The sequence below is a fragment of the Limulus polyphemus genome, unplaced genomic scaffold (assembly GCF_000517525.1).
Source record: "Limulus polyphemus unplaced genomic scaffold, Limulus_polyphemus-2.1.2 Scaffold1076, whole genome shotgun sequence".
In the NCBI taxonomy this organism is placed as follows: domain Eukaryota; kingdom Metazoa; phylum Arthropoda; class Merostomata; order Xiphosura; family Limulidae; genus Limulus; species Limulus polyphemus.
In genome coordinates, this window is record NW_013666686.1 from 337,173 (window position 1) to 352,334 (window position 15,162).

General features: G+C 31.7%; 1 protein-coding gene across 4 annotated transcripts in view; it reads left to right on the forward strand.

Moving 5' to 3' along the window:
- Positions 1-13,642, forward strand: part of LOC106462024 (ras-related protein rab7-like) — a 34,913-nt gene extending 21,271 nt beyond the window's left edge. For all 4 annotated transcript variants that reach the window (XM_013921895.2, XM_022389135.1, XM_022389137.1 and 1 more), the window contains 3 exons: positions 3,096-3,222; positions 9,015-9,233; positions 10,531-13,642. In XM_013921895.2, the coding sequence (XP_013777349.1) occupies positions 3,096-3,222; positions 9,015-9,233; positions 10,531-10,749 (565 nt within the window). In that variant the 3' untranslated portion in view covers positions 10,750-13,642. The remainder of the gene's footprint in view (positions 1-3,095; positions 3,223-9,014; positions 9,234-10,530) is intronic.
- Positions 13,643-15,162: the final 1,520 nt, after the last annotated feature.

Genomic DNA, 15,162 nt, shown 5'->3' on the forward strand with positions numbered 1-15,162 from the left:
CCTGAGCCTGGTTATACCGTAAAGCATGTTTTTTATGCCTATACTGTGAGGTAAAAACGGCTGCTGCTATGATTTTGCCTTGTTTATGAGCTCATTGCTGTCCTAATTTAGGATCTTCTTTTTTAAAAGTTCTTAAAAATATTAAAAAACAGAGAGAAGGGAGGGCCCAGCAAGGTTGTTTTACTCAGGTCCTTGAGTGTAATAGACAGGAATGATAATATTAATGCCTCTACAAATGTTTCACTCTACTTAACTTTAAGACAACTGTATCAGTAAAATGTTACTGCATTAATTAACCATTGAACTATTAATATACACATTCAGTTAATATCTCTAATCTTAACAATATACCATACATTTTTTCACAGTTTTTCAGCAGTATTAATTCTTTAAGTATGGGCTTACAACAGCACAGTATATACTTACAGATTATCACATACTGATAATTATTAAAAGTAACTTCATGATTGGAAATTGAACAATTTTTGAATATTAAGTACTTGAAAAATTATGTTCAAAAAGTAAAACAAAGTTAAATTTTTTGTTTAGTAAACAACATTCATATGTTGGAAAGAAGAATGAGTAAAATATATGTATGTGATTTATGAATATATTAAAATAAACTTTTAAGATCTTGCAACAGTTTATAATAATTTTAAAGACTTCAATAGTGAAACCAAAGAAGAATGTATAACACTGTCAACCAGTCTATATATGCTATATCCATTGCCGATGAAGCCTTTCACCCAATATCAGGGCTCATCAAACTGACTGGAATACCACAAAAACAGTAATGGTTGAGATGCTACATTATCAAATTATATGAACAACAACTTTTATGGTATAAACTAGATCAAACTGGTAAAGTGTAATTTGGTATTAATTTTATATGGATCATATACAAATGAGAATTATTGTAAAATAATACCATATTATTATTATTTTATTGTTTTAACACCAATTATTTTATTTTTTAATTAACCTTGCTCATAATTCACAAGAACAGAAAAACCTACAATCTTGTCTTACTGTTAAGATAAAACTTTTCAGTAAAACTTTGCTAAATTTGACATTTAATAAGAAGTATACACAGAGTGAAATATTTGTTTTAATATAACTTTGAGCAGTAAAAATCTGTTTCAGGATGCTAGAAAATTGTATTTTTAACTAAATGTGAGATAGTAACTACCAATGTTTGGATGAAGAATCTTAAAGAAACTATAGCCCCATAAACAATGAATGAAAAAACATTTATTATATTTCTTCTTTTCACAAAATGAGTCGACATTTTGTTTAACTTGTATCATATTCAGGTATCCAAACATGTTATAGTGAACAAAATGTCGTGGATGAAGCAGTGGACACTATATAAAAAATTAACTTGTAAGAGCGAAGAAAGACTTTTTCAAATGACAACAAAATTTTAAATGGCTAGAATGGATAAAACCAGTCAATATTTATTTAGTCATCAGGACTATGGTGCATGGGTTAACTTCAGATGGAAAGTCAACTACTTTTGTTTTTTTAACCAGTTACACATTTGTTTTTGCATAGTATTGTGACACCTTAAAATGGTATAAACTTCCAATTGGATACTCCACACTAGTTTGTAAAAGAAAGCCAAGCTGACATTTTTAACACAAAATAAAATTAAGCATAATTGTTTTTATTACAAATCTGTTATTGAGGTACCACCAGATAAAGGTTATAAAAGTTACTGAACAACACGGGTTTCTCAGGTACTTATTAAACAGGTATAATTATTATGTGTAACATTATGGGAGGCAATTTTTGCTTTATAATGCAGAATTAATATCCTGTGCTTCACCCACTATAACCCTTTTACTCTTATTATCAGCACATTTACTTGTTTTTGTTAATAAGGATTGGAACAAGTTAAAAATGCAGTAGTATTGAGTCGACAAATTAAAAGAGGGAAATTGTGAAACAGCTTGTCTGTGTAGTCAACTTTTGTGAATGGTATTTATATATGATCAACAGTAGCTAAGAATCAGTCTGTTACTTTTATATCTTTCAGTTTTGATGAAAGGTATTTAGAACTTAAATGCCATCAAAAGTTGCTTTTAGATATGTTAAGAATAACTGTTTTGAAACAGCTTAGGAAGCTCACTAAACCTTAGGAAATCTCCAGCATATATACTGTATATTTATATTTATTAAAGATTATTAATTATATAACATTGAATGCTGCCTTTTGTAAATTTTTTGTTTTCTGTTGATTTTTTAAACTTATTAATCAAAATCCATCTACATCACTAACTATAACAGTTATCTTTCTGTAACTTATGTATACGCTTACTTTATGCATGACTATTATAAGGTGATAGAGGAGTTTGTACCTGTTCAAAAAATTCAAGGTAGTTAATGTTTAGTGATATAGTGGTATTTATATAGGTAAGGATTTTTTTATTTGTGGTGTTATAGTAAAGATAATTCTTTCAGTGAAACCATAGGTTTTCTTTTCTCCTTTAAAAAATAGTACAATAGGTTATATATAGAAAGAAATAAGTGCTCAGATATACATGTATGTTAGTTTACTAAATCAATGTCACATAATTCATCATTGCTTGGTAACTTATACCTGACATTTGGGAGTGTGTTGTATATGTTACAATGCTGTGAAATATATCACTTTATTCCAGTAGTTAGTAGTGGAAGTTAATTGTGCACTGCAACCTTTAGTGTGGTCACTGTCTGAAGGCATGAGTTGTGAGTGGAAACTTGGTTGATTGCTAGTAAGTGTGGAGGCTGTGTATAAATATTTTTATTAGTGTCTTGTAATTGTTATAAACCAAATACTCATAATACTAAACTAAATAAAACCAATTCATTTTAAATACTTCTTTTTATCAGTAAATCATGAAGATAATCAAATTTGATAATCAAAAAAGACATTACATGTAATGACCAAATGACTTGTCACTTTCACAGAACAAGTGATACAGTATGTTATCAGTACATGTATGTCATCATACACACACCTGAGAATTTTTGAAATAACTGTTGTTACTGTTACTTTGCTGTATATATATGTATATATAAAATTCCTAATGTAATAATATTTTACCTGGCAGTGTTGGAAAAACATCACTAATGAACCAGTATGTTATTAAGAAGTTCAGCAACCAGTATAAAGCCACAATTGGAGCAGATTTTCTTACAAAAGAAGTTATGGTAGATGACAGATTGGTCACTATGCAAGTATGTTAGTCACAATGATAATATTGTTTCTATTGTTTTAGTTTATAAATAACTATTTTATTTCATATGTGGACTTGTAGTATGTAGTAATTGGACAGAAGTACTACACTGTCTTTTACTATGTAAAGTTTTTTCTTGACTGCAAAGAATATGATTTAATTACATGGGCTTTTAAAATAGTATATAGATTACATGTTTAGAAAGTTAACATTATAGAGATAATCCCAGTTTGGCCTTAGTTACAACTCTTTACAGGGGCACTAAGGTCAGTAAGAAATACACAAACAATGAAATACTGTACATATATTACTAAATTACAGTAATGTCACATTGCATTAAGTCACTGCTGTTAACCATGGAATTTTTGCACATATGTCCACAACAAAAGCATTGGAAGTCTAGTAATACTTAAAAATAAATATGGGTCTGGTATTTTTGTCTAGAACATAAAATAAAATTAGGATAGTAGCATGTCTGAAAATTATTTTGTATTTGCTTAAAAATTTTTAAATCATAGCACTAGATGTGTTCTGGACTGCCTGGTGTCATGTCTCATGGAATAATACTGATAACTAGTTTCTGTGTATAGAATGGAGGGTGAGAATTCTTTGTTATCAATCAAGTTGTATAAACATTAAATGTAGATAAGGCTTTTCAAGCAGCTGAGCTATTCAATATAAGCTGTTCACATCATTTTCAGTGTCATACTTAATATACTGCTCAGTGAGTCAGATATATTCTTGTAAAACTTTCTAGATTTTCATGAAAGTGTTTGGCACGTGGTTAGTTGGCATCCTTATTAACTGATTTTCTTAGACAAAAGTTACATATTACAATATTTACTCTCTAAAGGTTCATTCATGCTTGGCTATGTTTCTTTGTATTGTGGGCTATACTCATTTTGAGGGGTGGCTAGACATTTACTCCCTCTAAAATGTATAGTGAACATTAGTGTTGTTGCACATGTAGGTAATCTATAATTGTGGAATAATGGTCTAGGAACTTTTCCTGATTTAATAGTGTGTCATGATCATTATACTTGCTCTGGTCTTTAACTCCTGTAGATGTGTTTCTGAATTTCTTTATCAGCCAGAAATAAGTTCATAATTCCAAGTGTAGAAGCTGTCCAGTCTAAGGAAAATCCCCAGCAATATGTTTTGTTATATGAATAAAGATTTATGCTTATTCATTCACCTTGTTGTTCATGTTTGATTTATTCTTAACTAGCATCTACTGTATATTGTAGATACTTCCATATTGAATATCATAAAGATAAGTTACAAAATTTGTTGTCATAACCAATAACTTGTTATTCCGGAGTTTAGTTTGAATATGCTTTTTTACTGCTTTTTATCAACGAAGAGCATTATTTAAGAACCTGTAAAACTTGTGTTGAAGAGGAAGAAGCTGCAGATGGGGTGAGGATGCAATCTGAGCATGCAAAAAGATTTAGGAGAGGCTCTTCTGGATGAAGTTTTCTAGCCATGATGAGAGTTATGGCTACATTATCAATCCATTCTTGGAATTGAGAGATTAAAAGATGGCTAGCAAAACACTGGTTGCTGTAATTTGACCTCTACTGATTATATCCTGTATGCAAGAGCTTAGGGCAAAAAGGATGAATTATTGTCACTGATAATAAAGTGGACATCCCATGGTCAAATGGGGTAGTCTCTGAGACTCCATGATGCTCTTTGACTAGCTCAAGCAGTGGTCAGGTGAAACAACCAGTGATCCTAAAGAAACTTTGAATCAGTCAGAAGCTTTTTTGTCGAATTATGCACTCTGATAATACTCGTAGAAGGAAATACAGAGGAGTATTCTTACACAATTCAGCATTGTGCTAATGACACCACATTTGTAAGGATGTATGATCTTAGACTTGTGGAGGATGTGGAAGGCTTCCCTTGAACCTGTTGTGTTAAGACTATAATGGAGACATTGATAGCAGGTACTTGTCTGCACCATTGTTCCATGATGGTGATGATACGAAGCAGGTTAACATGGTCAAGGAAAAAATTGCTATATGGAATGTATAGACAGCACAACATCTAATTCTTAGTCTATGTGGTCCTGTGCTCAGTGTCTTAGAGCATTTGGATTAATAGCAACAGGACAAATGGTATGTTCTTGTTACTGAATTTACCATAGATTCAACACTGGAGGACTGAAATCCTTAGGGTCGAGTTTCAGAGGCTTGGGCCCATAAAATATGTTGCTTATGCAAATACTCTAAGGAGTATGTGTAGGAAGGTGTTTCTGAATATCTTACTGATTACAATGAGATTCTCATCAATAAGTTCAATTAGAACTGCTGAGCAAATCCATGTAGGACCTTCTCTAATGGAGAGGGTTTCTGTGGAAACATGGCTCAAAATAAGCATATAAAACTGTATGCTGAAGCAGAAATTAAGCCAACAGCAGTAGTATTGCAGCAGCAAGCTATTTCAAAATATCCTTTAAGGTTTGTGATGGCCCCAAGGCTCAATCAGAACGTCAACTGACTGCCCCATTGCAACAGATATCATAATGCAGCCACCACGATTCCAAATGAACAGGGCTTGTAAGGCTCAGTTGATAAAGCTGGATCACCATCAAGCAAGATTTGAATTCCCAAAGGTGTCAAGAGTTCAAAAGAAGGATTTTCTCTCTCTTACTGTAGCTGCCATGTCTGTTTATGAGGGAATTCTAAAAAACCATAAGTGAAAGTAAAGAAGAATAGCATATTGCCCTTAATTAATGCCCCTCTTTAATTATTTCCCTCCCCCCACCCAGTATTTTCATAAAGCTTAGCTTATGTAACAGCAATAGTAATCCAACATATAATCCACTTTTATACCAATTTCACTGAGGTGACAGTTTCAAACAGAATATCCACTTTTATAAGTATTATTAACTAGTAGTAATTACAAAAATTCATAATTCTAGTGTAAACAATGTTATCATTACCCCTTGAAGTTAGTGTTCTTACAGAAATTTGGGGTTCCTTTAAAAAGCTTAAGTACAGGATGAAGCAGAAATTACGAGCCAATAATAGATAAACAATAAATATTACAGTGGAAACCTCATTGTAATTATAACATTCCTATGTGTATTAAGGCACTGCAATAAAAAGAATAAGCAAACAAGTAAAAAAAAACTATTCAAAACGGGAAGTAAATGTAGGGATGGCTAATATCAGTATTTCAAAGAAAAAATGCAAACAAGATAGTAAGGATGGTACTTGCATCATCCCTACATAACAGCACAGGCAAGAATTAACATATAGCAACATCAATAACTATTCAATCACAATTGAGTTTAATTTATCCTATTTTTGTATGTTAACATTCTACTATGCTCTGTGCCTGTGCTGTTATGTAGGAATGATGGAAATGCCAACTCTACTATCTTGTTTGAATTGTTTTTGAAGGATTGATATTAACCATCCCTTCATTTATTTCTTTTTTTAAAAACGTTTTTTTCTTTACTTGTATATCACTGATTTACCTGAACAACTTTTATGGTGTGAACCAGATTAAGCAAGTGAATTGTAATTATTATCAATTTTATTTAAGTCTTTTAGAAATCAGATATTTTAGGGTAAAAGTTAACAACACAACATTATTTAATTTTAACAACAATTATTATTTATTATATATTACCATTGACCAGGGACTGTAAGTGAAGTTATCTATCAGTTAGTACAAATTTCTTGGTGGCAAGCTAATTGTGAATATAAAAGTATGTCTCAGATATTGTCTTAGGAATGTCACTTGCCAAATGAAGGTAGTTGTCTACAATTTTGGTTTATGGATTGATATCTCAAAGATAAACGTATTGTGGAAATTATCACGGTTTCATTTATGCTACAGTTAACTGCAGCTTTGCAGAAAACCATAAAGTACTGACCAGGTTAGGCCTGAGAACAGTGGACTGCAGTACGTAGTGATAGTGCCAAATGTGAAGTAGTATTCTGTGATGTTTTATGGTTGTAGTCTAGTGCAAAGTCACCACTTGTTGCGGTAACAGAACCTCACTGTTGTCTGTCTGGAATGTTAGCTGTATATGTGTTGGCATCTTACCAGTGCTAACCTGTAATTTTTATTCAATTGTTATTGTTATTCAACTTCCAGCTGTAATTACCACTTGGTAGGTAATAAAAGCTGAGGTAGTGCAGAGTGGCAATGTAGCTAGAGACACAACCATTACACCTTGTCCAAGTGTGAATATACAGATTCTTGAATTTCTGAAGGTTAGTCGATAATTGTAATTACAATTCAAACTCAACACAAAGACATGAACTTGGCAAATTGTTCAAGGAGATGGCTGATGTATTTTTGGGGATCAGATGGTCATTTATGAGAAACAATGATCACTTAATTATCATATAGGAACAGTTAAAGCATTTTCATTAAAATAACCATGGTGTTTGAAGTACTAAGAACATTGCCATTTTTCTGTGTTATAATATTTTTCAAACATTACTTTTTTTTTTTGTAGGGAGCTCATTATTCAAATGGACCATGCATCACTGAAGTGACTAATGAACTTCAAAAATTTTAAAGTTTGTATAATGACCCTGCATAAGTACATCCCCATCATAAAATACTGCCCAAGTCAGTTGCATGGCAAATCAGACAGGTTATCTTACCAGCTGGTGAGAGAGAATGTTTGGATATTAGCAAACTGTATAGGTAATGACAGCTATACTTGTTGGAGGACACCATTAGTAGTCCTGTTTGATTTATTCTCTGCTTATCTTATCCTTGTATTAGCTGTTTATTGCAGAAACTTGATACTTACCTATTGGATATTAATGTACCTGAATATCACAGTTGTGCTAGCCCATTTTAACATTTATTAAGGTTTTAAACATTCAGTGACTTTTTTTTTCATATAATCTTAAATTAATTTTCAGATATAACTATAGAAAATACAAGTACCATCAGTCGAAGCATTTTCAGTCCCATGTAGCATAACGTGCTGTCAATCAACTTTTGACCCCACACACTGCCATTTTGAAAAATCCAACATTGATCATAAATAAAATATGCTCTTTGATCACGTTGTTGGAATCGGCTACTTGACAAGCCTCTCTAATTGTTTTCCAGAAACTGTTAGCATATCTAACCTAGTTTTCCCACATCAGTGTTATTGAGAAATTAGTATAAGAACTTAGATCCAGCTTAGTCATGTATCAAAATGTACTATTAGGAAAATTGATCATGCATTTTATGAGCTGACAATTTTTTTGTTTATATTGTAGATAAGTAGCAAGCAACAACATAAACATTGCTACAATATAATGACCATAATTTTGTGCTAATTTATATTCCATCCATACTTTTAACATTTGAACTTACAAGTATTGATTTGCTTTGGATATTTTATCTAACCAGCTGATCAGCCAATATCAATCCAACTAAAATATTCCAAGCCATAACATTGCAACAATCTGAAATGTGCCATTAATAAGCTTTATTGTTGTTTAGCTTAATCATTTGTGACAATACTACTGTAAGGTCCTTTTGATAATCTGTAATAGGAACAGTGAGCAGTGATGGCTGAAGATGTCACGAGTTGTGAAGTTTATATGTTTTCTGATTGAATTGTATATGGAATGTTTAATAAGTAATTGAAATGTATTAGTTTCCCTTGCTTTGGTCCATTAAATAATGTATTTGATTAGCTGATATTTTATGTTATACTAATTTTATTTATTTTATTATTATCTTATGAAAACATCTACTTGAAGGACTTGAGGGTCAATGCAATATCTAATTTTAAAAATGTTTTGTTTTTATCACAAGATCTGGGATACAGCTGGTCAAGAACGGTTCCAGTCTCTGGGTGTAGCATTCTACAGAGGAGCTGACTGTTGTGTTCTTGTGTTTGATGTCATGGCTCCAAATTCTTTCAAGTCTTTGGACTCCTGGAGGGATGAATTTCTCATTCAAGCATCACCCAGAGACCCTGAAAATTTCCCATTTGTAGTAATTGGAAATAAAATAGATCTGGAAAACAGATTGGTAAAGAAAAAAAAAAAGATAGTCTAGATCATTAAGAGCAAGTTAATATAGGAAACAGACTGATAATTTATTGAAAACATGTTGTTTTAATCATTGAAAATAAGATGGGTTTAAAAGATTTGGTAGGCTAGAAATATTGCTCTTAATATGAAACATACCTATAAGATTGATTATTGAACCAGAGAGTCATTAGGTAACACTTGCATTATAAACACATTTATGATTTAAAGTAATATGAGTCATAAATAGTTTATTGTTATAAGCAGCATACTGATAAGACTGTTTCAAATTTTGGTATGTCAAAACTTTCAGTGAAAGATAGAATACTGTTTATATGTGATATAACATTAAAATGAGTGAAACAAAATTCCAGCAAGCTCACCTAAAGGTTATGTGTGAGATTATTTTACATGTCTGGTATTAAGTATTATTTTGAGGCTTCTTATTCCTCTTTGTTATTTATATAATATCTATTATAATAATACTCAGTTTTTGTCTGTCCTAAAAATGCATGTGCACTATACTATCTAAATGTGCATGCATGCACACTACATTTCAGTGGATGTAAACAAAAGGCAGTTGTAAGTATACTTTAGTAGACATTTTGTACAGCAACATGTTAAAAGCTTATCAAAGTTTTAAGAAAGGTCTAGTGTTAGGTTGTAGAACAGCATTACAAGTTTATTTATTGATAGTATTAAGTACAGTAAAGTTTAGCCCTAAGTAAACTAAAGCAAAAAACGTACACAAGCTACAATGTTAATTTATCTGTTTATCGAATGTGGGCCATACTTAATAAAGGCTTAACTAATGTTAGGCCTAAGACAAGTGGATTTATAGATTTTGGTGTCTGTGACTAGAATTCTTTTGTATTATTCTAGGAATCCTGTATTGAAAGAAGTACTGTTGCAATAAAGATACTAATTTGACTGTAAATGTTTTGTGGGTTTCTGTTAGTATAAATATATTGGGAAGAACAAAATAACAGTATAAATATTTTTGAATATTGTGTTGATTAACAATTTGGCAGCTTAAGTACTATGAACTTATTTTAGAATTAGTTTAATTGTGGACAGTATACCAACTAACCTTTATATTTACAACATTCCAGAATTCAGGAAATACTTGTAAAATATAAAAAGGTTTTCATTTCATAAGTAGTCACTTTTAAAATTTGATACGAAAGCAGGACATTTGAAATTATATATATCAAGAATGTGTCATTTTAAAACTTTTGATAAAATCTGCTTTTCTAAACAATTATAAGGTGTTTATGTTTAATCAATATTACCTCTAGGTGTCCACTAAACGAGCTCAAGGCTGGTGTCAAAGTAAGAACAACATACCATATTTTGAGACAAGTGCCAAAGAAGCTATCAATGTGGAACAAGCATTTCAGACTGTTGCAAAGAATGCTTTGGCTCAAGAAACAGAAGTGGAGCTATACAATGAATTTCCAGATCAAATAAAGCTGACAAATGATCAAAATCCAAAATCAGACGGGTGTGCATGCTAATTCATTTTTTTTTTTTTGCCTTGTGTGATTTAATATAAATAAAAAGTGGCTAGAGGAAGGTCATTCTGTGAGGTGTAGTTTGGTCCAAAAGAATTACTATTCCCAACTTCATTTGCACATGTGTCTGCTCTGTGTCTAAGAAAGGCCACCTAACCTTTTTTATATCCTAAACAGTGCACCCTATTTGTAATACAGTCAAAGTGTTGTATAGATAATGAATATCTTGTATTGGATTTTTTTGAATTCATTTGGTGTGCTTGTTATATCTTCCTCAATTATAAATGTGAAAAAATTAAGGGGCCTCAGTTTGTGACATTATAAAGCTATTGCATCTTCAGTTATATATGACAGTAATAACATTGTAGGACCTTTGTATAGTGAAATATGTTTATTTATATTCTGTGTGAGTGTTTAAAGATCTATCTTCCTTCTAAGGTTTCAAAATTGAAAATAGAATAAGATGTATCAAAAATTTTCAGTGTTCTAATAAGTAATGCTTTAAATACTTGTAAAAAAAAAGATTAATCTAAAAAACATTACACATTAGGTGGTGCATTTTTGAATCACTTTAAATATTTTTTTAAAAGAGTACACTGTTGAAATATTTTTTAATTTAGTGATCTACATGTTTTTATAAATAGTGGCTAAAACTTTGCACTTAAAAAATTGATGCAACTGAGTAATTGTTAAGGAGAAGGTATATAGATATGTAAACTAATTATAGACAAGATGTATAATTTTTATATATATATATATTTTTCCAGTTCTTGACTCTGATTTATTCAGTCAAAGTGTAATAAAAATAATTTGATAGAAACATATATTTGTAATGTAAGCAGAACTGAACTTACAGCTGACATACTAACACTAGTCATAAAAAGATTTGTTTGCATGATGAAAGTGATACAGTATGTAATGTCTGTTGTTTTGTAAATTGAAAGGTAATTTACTGTTAATAACAAATATTAAATATGAAGATAAGGTAGATGAAATGAAAATAGTTGTATGAAGTGAAGAAGCAGAAGGTAATAAAGTAAAGTAGATGTATTCATTCTAACATGAAGCATATTCCAAAATTATCAAAATCCAAGCAGGTCGACACCTTAGGTATAGCATTTACAGGAAATAGTTTTGTAATCATAACAGTCACTGACACTATTGTTTATAGTACATTTAAAAGAAAATATTCATTGACACACATACATTTTTAACCATAACTGTTGGAAGAAAGTATTGACAATATAGTAGCTAGTGAATGCATTCCTGCTGGTTGGTTATTTGAAATTATATTTAATAAGTTGAAAGAGCTTGTCTGTCTGGAGCCAGAGGTAACTTATTAGCCTGATGTAAGTAACCAACAAGTGTGTAAACACAGATGAGTAGCAATATAAATAACTTTATTTTGTATTCTATGAAGTTTAGAAAGTTAATTTGTGACATTATGGATCTACAACCATACTCATAGAGCAATTAACTATGATGGAAATGGTAGAACCCTTAAGTTTTTTCTGCCCATAGCAACACAAAACTAACTGATTAAAACTTCCTAAAACAGAGTGAGAAAATATGACTTTTTTTCAGTTTAACTTCTTATTAAAAATAAATCCAGAAATTTAATTTTTGTAATGAAAGTCTGAGAAACACCAGTTAAGCAGAGAGTAATTTTATAAACCTATTTTTCAGTTTTTTTCATGAACTTAAATTGGAAGACAATAATGTATTTCTGACCAGTTAAAGATGACATACAATTTAGTATACCAAGAGGTAAGGTAATTTAATTTGGTCTGAACTTAAGCTGCAATGTGAAAGAGGTCAGATGAGGAGCTTCATATAGCAGGACAGAAAGAACTTCAAACCACTGAATGAATATTAACTTTAATAGTACAATCATTTGGAAAATTTAACAACCTAAGCAAGTATCCGAGGAGTCAAGAGTGAATTTTATATGTTAAACCAGCATAGAGTACTAAATCCTATGATTTCTAAATGTCTAAAAAGGTGTAGAATTATTATTCAATCTTATGTAACATTTTTTGGGGTCTAATCAAATTATCGGACTTTTAATGTTCTGCTGTTCCATTTTGGGTGTTATTCTTCCCAAGGAAAGAAGTCACTGCTGAAATTAAAACAGGAAGTTTGTCTGTACAACTAATAAGACTAATTGATCAACATCATACCTTTTAGTGGGTTTACATTCTTTTTTTTGATAAGATAATAACATTTCCATGAATGTGGATAAGCTGTTACAATAGAAAAAAGGATGAAGAATTAATAGTAAGAAAAGTTGAGTGTTTAAAGAAAAGATACAAGATAAAAATTTCAAGTGAAGGTTGTTTGATAATCAGTCCTGGTTTTAATTTTACAATGAGAAGTTTATTTGGTACTCAAGGTTTTAAGAATATCAGTATTACCTCTTGAATTTAGAAGAACTTGGCATTCTGAAAGAATCAGACTCATGATGTAGAATGTTACACAAAATGGTGTTATTAATACATTGTTACTCTTGAGTGAGATGTTTTACTATATTGTTTGAAATATTTCTTTTAGAAATACAATAGTTTGATCTCTAGTAGTAATAAAGGTTTTATAAGCATGCATTTCAGAATTTAAGCTTTTAAAATCAGCTGTCATTCACCAACCTTAGAGGTACATAAATCTTTATAGCTTTTATGAAATGAAAAGGAAAAACTATCAAGGTACTGATAAATGTAAATCTCATTGAGATTTGTAAACATAATGGGAGGATGACTGTTATTTAAAGTATTGTGAAACAGTTTTATTAAAGCTTACAAATGCAGTTGGGGAGGATTTTGATCAGAATATAAAGTTATTTGTAGTGGAAGATAGTCCGATCCTGTATTGCAAGAAACAATAAAATCATTTAACTTGGTAACAAAGACACTGAACAGTTAACATAGTTTATCCTATCAGAGAAATGCTTGTGCAAGTAGACCAGTCATTATTAAGAGAAATAAGAATATTATTAGTAATGATAAGTAAACATAACATTACCAAATTGATTAAGTTCATCTTTACAGCAATGGAAAGCACAGTGCTTGCTTTTCAAAAATCTACATGAAGAAGCTTCTGTTGTAAGCTTGCACCTAAAGAAACAGATTATTGGAAAAGTGAAACATAGATGGTTATCATAATAATGCTATTACAAAAATAAATATCTGTTACAATATAATCATTAGTGGGAAAAAAGTTGATATTCTGAAGAAAAGAACTTGAAATATTACAGTTTTACAATATAGATGTGCCCCAGCTTGTACATGTCTATGTTTACTGTGAACTCGGTAATCTTGTAAGAAAAAACAGTTGCATTATTAATCATATAATACAGTATTTTTCACAACTAGCATATCAGCATAGGTATGACATTAATTAATTGGAAGTAAGGCTGGGGGATTTAACTGGAAGTGCAATCACACCACCCGTTACATTAAGAACCAGGCCTTTCCTGGTAGTTGTGACAGTCTGGTTGAGTGGCCTTTACATTCCACCCACCTTTGCGACACTTTAGCACCTTGCAGGAGGTTCTTTTGACTGTGCCTTTCTGTATTACAACTTGTATTGGGTGAAGAGTATTTCCTGTCTCCCACCGAGTGATGCCATGTATCACTGCACAAGAAGGATGTTACTCTCCTATTGGTGGGGAAGTACAGTCTAATGCTGATTGCATCATATACTGGCATAATACACATTATTATGTATAGGGGTGGGAGTTTTGGTCAAAGGCTTGGATTATTCACCTAAACCTTTCAGCAGTGGTGTGAGGTATTAGCTGACTGTCCGTGCTAAAGGGGAGAGCCTGCAAGAGCTGACACAGGACTTGGAAAGTATGGCACACAAGGCCTACCCAACTGCACCACCCGATCTCCTCAAGTTGTTGCTGAGGGATCAGTTTATAGATGCCTTGAACAGTCCACAGTGAAGCCCTTGATGAAGTTACTGCCACTGATGTGACTGTTACCAATGGTAGGGCATTTCCTGATGAAGCAAATGAACCCTACTTGAAGCAGAAGCCAACGAGACGGAGACCAGTACGGAAGAAGATACGTCCCGTAAAATTAAGAGACTTTGTTGAATTTTAATTTTGTGTTTGTAAATTCTGTACATTTAATTAAGCAATTGTTTATTGGTTTAATGTAAATGGCTATTGTTTGGGACAAACAATACTAAGGAAGGGGCAGTGTTACGACAGCGGAAGTCACGTGACGCTAGTAACACGTCATGAACTTCTAGAACGTTCACGCCCCTTCCTGAATGCTCTAGCGTTTACTAGATTCGGTATTCTTTTATATATATAAGACGGTCAAGACGTGACGGCAACAATGTAATGATGTGCAATTGAACTGCGGACAGAGAGAGACGTATTATTGAGCACGTGAGACGTTCGTTGTGAATTAT